The sequence below is a fragment of the Silene latifolia genome, chromosome 9 (genome assembly GCF_048544455.1).
Source record: "Silene latifolia isolate original U9 population chromosome 9, ASM4854445v1, whole genome shotgun sequence".
In the NCBI taxonomy this organism is placed as follows: domain Eukaryota; kingdom Viridiplantae; phylum Streptophyta; class Magnoliopsida; order Caryophyllales; family Caryophyllaceae; genus Silene; species Silene latifolia.
The window spans coordinates 195,820,106-195,825,444 of NC_133534.1; the positions used below are offsets into that span (position 1 = coordinate 195,820,106).

The 5,339-nt window shown below is 35.2% G+C and overlaps 1 protein-coding gene across 1 annotated transcript; it reads right to left on the reverse strand.

The window, feature by feature from the left end:
• Positions 1–903: 903 nt before the first annotated feature.
• Positions 904–2,450, reverse strand: LOC141602072 (uncharacterized). The gene is made up of 3 exons (XM_074422382.1): positions 1,634–2,450; positions 1,227–1,333; positions 904–1,128 (listed from the first exon to the last, which is right to left on the reverse strand). The coding sequence occupies exons 1-3, from the start codon at positions 2,448–2,450 to the stop codon at positions 904–906; spliced, it is 1,149 nt and encodes a 382-aa protein (XP_074278483.1).
• Positions 2,451–5,339: the final 2,889 nt, after the last annotated feature.

Sequence of the window (5,339 nt, forward strand, 5' to 3'; positions counted from 1 at the left end):
ATTTAAGGCATGAACAACGGCGACTAATTCCAAATCATGAGTGGGATAGTTCACCTCATGAACTCTCAATTGTCGTGAAGCATATGCAACAACTCTCCTATTTTGTAGAAGGACACAACCTAAACCCATCTTAGAAGCATCACAAAACACGTAAAAATCAACTCCATCCTCGGGCAAGGTCAACACGGGAGCGGTAGTCAACCTCTTCTTCAACTCTTGGAATGCACCTTCACAAGCTTTGGTCCACACAAACTTGGTCTCTTTCTTCAAAAGTTGAGTCATCGGTCTAGCAATCTTGGAAAAATATCTCACAAAGCGACGGTAATAACCCGCCAAACCTATGAAACTACGGATCTCACCAACATCGGTTGGACTCTTCCACTCAATCACGACTTCAATCTTTGAAGGGTCTACCATAACACCATCCTTAGATATTACATGGCCTAGAAAAGACACCTTGGACAACCACTTTTGACGACGAAGAACCTCCAAAACGATATGAAGAGGAATAGCATGCTCTCCTTCGGACTTGGAATAGATCATAATATCGTCGTTGAAGACCACAACACACTTGTCTAAGAACTCACTAAAGTTTCGGTTCATTTGGACCATGAAGATAGAAGGGGCATTGGTTAAACCAAAGGGCATCACCTTAAACTCGAAGTGTCCTTATCTCGTGCTAAAGGCGGTCTTAGGGATATCAGACTCACGAACGGGAATTTGATGATAACCGGATCTCAAATCAATCTGTGAAAAAGTAGAAGCACCTTTGAGTTGATCGAACAAATCTTTAATCCTTGGTAGAGGATACTTGTTTTTGATGGTGACATGGTCAAGCTCATGATAGTCGATACAAAGTCTCATGGATCCATCGTTCTTCTTCACAAATAGAACGGGAGAACCTCAAGGTGAGGCACTAGGTGGAATGAATCCTTTCTCAATCATATCATCAAGTTGCGATCTCAACTCTTTCAACTCGGTCGGCGCCATACGGTAGGGAGCTTTAGCAATGGGTCCGGTTCCGGGTACAAGGTCGATAGAAAACTCTACAGCACGCTCGGGAGGTATTCCGGGCAACTCCTCGGGAAACACATCGGCGAAATCACAAACCACGGGCACATCTTCAAGCTTCGGCAAGGAAGAAGTAGAAGTCACCACGCACATAAAGAATTGGTGACCTTTCCTTTCCAAACTCATCATCTTCAAGGCGGAAATCAATTTCACACCTTCTTGGGAACAGACTGCCTTATAGAAGCACGGGTTCCTAGCGGACTTTTGAGGCAAACCTTTTGATCTCTACACTCGAATCTTGCATCATACTTAGAAAACCAATCTATAACCAAAATTACATTGAATTTCTCAAGGGGAAAAAGAAGTAGGTTAGCGGGGAACAAGGTTCCCGAAATATAAATAGGAATGTCGGAGAAAGAAAGGGAACAAGAGAACATTTCTCCGGAAGGTAAGGATATAGAAGTTTCCTCAATAGGAATGGGCTTAAGAGCTAGCTTTTCCGAAAACATGGAAGATATAAAAGATAAAGATGCTCCGGTATCAAACAAAATAAGGCAAGGTTGATCAAAAATTGAGAACATATCCGTAATGATATCGGGATGAGCGGCGGCTTCGGCTCGACTCATGACAAATATGGTTCCTCTTGGCTTGGCATTTGGAGTAGTAGCAGCCTTCTTCTCGGGGCACTCAATGGCATGATGCCCGGGCTTCTTGGAATTAAAACAAATCAATGGCCTATTGTAGCATCCAACTCCGGGGTGTAGAGCTTGTCTACAATGGAAGCACTTGCAGTCCTTCTCAAGCCTATTAGTAGAAGTAGGGGCTTGTCCTCTCGGCTCTTGCACTCTTGGCTCTTGTCCTCCATGGTCTTGTACTCTTGGTCCTTGCACTCTTGGCACAAAGCTCTTCTTGTTAGAATTATTTGTAGTAGAGGGAACAAAGGGTCTCTTGCCATTAAAGTTGGGACGATAAGAAGTAGAGGAAGAACGGGACTTAGCATCATCTTCAATGGCCTTCAAGGAACTCTCCGCCCAAAGAGCATCATCATACACCGCCACAAAGGGTGTGGAGTCTCTCCTTACCATGCTTTCCAATTTTGGGATCAATTTGCTTTTGTAGAAATAAACTCGTTCTTCTTCATCCCTCACAAACTTTGAAGCATAATGAGCTAGGTCATTAAACTTATTGGTATAGGCTTGCACGGATATGCCTCTTTGCTTGAAATCCATGAATTCCTTCAATCTTTGTTGCTTGAGTTCCTTAGGGTAGAAACGAGTTTCCACAAGAGTCTTGAAACGGTTCCAATCAAAGGTGGGGTCTTGGACAATGGATGGTCCGGTCATAGTCCACCAACGATCGGCTTTCTTCACTAAGAAATGAGAATCAAGCTTCACCTTATCTTGTTCTTGAACATCATAAAGAGAGAAATTCTTTTCCATGTCACGAAACCACTCGGAGAGCTCAATAGGGTCCACCTCACCACCATAGGTCCTAGCCTTATTTCTTGCTAGTTGACTTGCAATCCAAGCAAAATTTCCTTGACGATCCACCACTTGTGGAGCGGGATTGGCTTGAACATTGACATTTTGTTGATTTTGAAGAATTTGAGTAAGGGCTTCCAAGATAGTATTCTCCACATTGTTTGGTCGCACCATCTTCTCATAGAACCTAACATAGAGCATACACAAGAAGACTACCAACTTGTTGGAATATATGTCCTCCGACAATAATGCGATCACAACTGTCGATCATGATGATCACATGTTTAAATCTCATTTTAAGAATACATGTTGGATGTAATATTTTTACAGTCAACTGGTCCACACATATCGGTAATGATTGCCTGACTAGAGTTTGACATTACTGTCGTGCGACGATGGTGATCAGTTGATCCCCTTAGGTCATACCTATAGGGAAATATTCTTAATTGATTATTTAATTAATCGTATGCCGATACGGGTTAATTAAATTGCTTAAAATTAACGGATGATTTTGTGAGTAAAGTTAACGTGTCTTATTGTAATTCGATTAAATTAGAAACGGTCTAAGTAATCAAATTGTTTTATTACTTGGATAAAATTATTGTTTATGAAACAATTGATATTGAATTGAGATTGAATGAATGATTTATTATAAATACAAGATGTTGTGATTTGTAATTGATAAACCATTTTGGTACAAGTAATTACGAATTACTAGTCGATTTTGTAAATGACATATTTTATGAGTATGTTGATTTTTAATATGTTAAAAATACATTACATTGTGACATGTCATGTAACATGTTACATGTGACAAAATTGACAAATGACAAAATAAAATGGACCTCCCATTTTTTTGACATGTACCGAAATATTGGAGGGAGTTAGTGAAAATATTGTGTTTTTATTTTAAGTGGAAAACACTATGATTACTACCTCACATAGCCTTGCATACCTATGTTTTTCTTGGGTAGAAAAACTATCCCATGCATTGGGCTCTCCTTCCCCTCCAACCGGTTTCCACATAGAAAAGACAAGGGGGCTTTTTCTTTTATCATTCACTTCTTCTTCAAATAATTTTTAAGTGTAAAAAAATTATGATTCTCTCTACATCTTATGAAACTTTTAGAGAAATAAAAACCACAAATATCCTACCTCTTGAACCGATTTTTCAAGAGAACAAAATTAATTTTTGTGTCAATTTCATAGTAAGACTTATATTGTTTCTAGTACAAAATAATATTAGTCATTAAGAGATTTCTTTGGGTATATGCTTTTGGGAGAGATTCTAAACTTGAATCTTATTCATCCATTATTGAAAAGCTCAAGAACTAACAAGAAGGAGATCTTGTTGGTGCCCATAAAACCGAAATCATATAATAAGAACCATGATTTCTTCTCTTATCTTACTTATGTTTGCATGCATAAGATTTAGATTTAATTTTATGACTAAATTAAAATGTAACATATATGAATATCTTTAGTAATGAGATATAGATTTCTAACAAGCGGTATCAAGAGCTTTGGTTGTTTGCATGCAAATCGGTTATAGTTTTTCCGAGTTATACGATTAACATATAAAACTCTTAAATTTGTGTTATTATGATATATCAAGAAATAAATTATGCATGTTAAAGTTTCTGGTCCTAAAATGTATTTAGGATTTTTTGGTTAATTTATGGATTTTTATTTTTCATCTTATATAATAATGGCATTAAAAATGTGATTTTATGATTAAAATGTCATTTTCGGACCAAAATTAGCTAAACTTCGAATTTTCCAGTTGTTTTTGGATATGTTTTCACATATATTATTTTTAGATGACCTGGAAATTTTCATAAGTTGTGGAGTTCTTATGCTCGAAATATGGATTTTTCATGATAAAAATCGATTTTAAATGAAAAATGGGTTAATATGAGACAAATTTCGTATCTGGTCATATAAATTTAGTATGTTGTCACATGAAATTTTACAAGATGTGTGTAAAATAAAAGGCTATAATGAAGTCTTTATCCATGATTTATGATTTTTGATGAAAAATAGCATAAATAGTTACTTTAATTAGTGAATAATTGGTAAAACATACTTCATGACTAAAGAAAAACGTCACATGTTGCATTTTATCATATATTTTAGATCTAAAATTGAAAAGTTGATAAATATTTTTTTTTTCTCATGTTTTATGATTATAATTGTTGAATCCGATAAACCGCAACATTGTTTTTTTTTTCCTGATGAATTTCGAAATTTTTAACCTAAGTTTTTGAACATTATGAGTGTCATGGTATTTTTCCAGAATGTTCATAAGTTTAAATTTCAAATTTCAAATTTATTTGAAATTTTTGTGATTTATTTGAAGTTTATAGCATTTTATTGTAATTTTGGGTCCATTAATGAAAAATTTTAAGAAATATGAGTTAATTATAGTCAAATAGTTAGTGGAGACTAATTTTGAGTCCTAAGTTGGTTAGGGTAATTAACTTGTGCATAAATATGATTTTATGTAATTTATTGTGATTATAAAAGGTTAAATCACGCAAATCCGTAAAAACCAATTAATATATGATATTGGCTCCTTAAAGGCAATTTAGCATAAAATTGGGCATGTTCATACATATTATAATGCTGCATTTTATTTATGATTGTCATAATTTTATTTTATGTAATTTTTAATTATGTAATTTTTACTTAGTATGGCCTTAGTTTTAATTGATATTACCCGAAATGTATGGGAATATCGATTCGGTTGTAATTTATTGTGATCTCGTATCACCGTTTTGTAATTTAATAGATTTATTTTATTTTAATTACAAATGTATAATAGGAAACTATGTAATTTGTTATGTA

Bases quoted from the DNA above. Each gene is read 5' to 3' on its own strand.
- LOC141602072 (XM_074422382.1), bottom strand. From the start codon at position 2,450: ATGGAAAAGAATTTCTCTCTTTATGATGTTCAAGAACAAGATAAGGTG. The intron at 1,334-1,633 runs GTCGAGCCGAAG...TTTTGGTTATAG, and splicing joins AGGAACCATATTTGTCATGA to ATTGGTTTTCTAAGTATGAT. The intron at 1,129-1,226 runs GTGTGAAATTGA...TCCTTGCCGAAG, and splicing joins GGCAGTCTGTTCCCAAGAAG to CTTGAAGATGTGCCCGTGGT.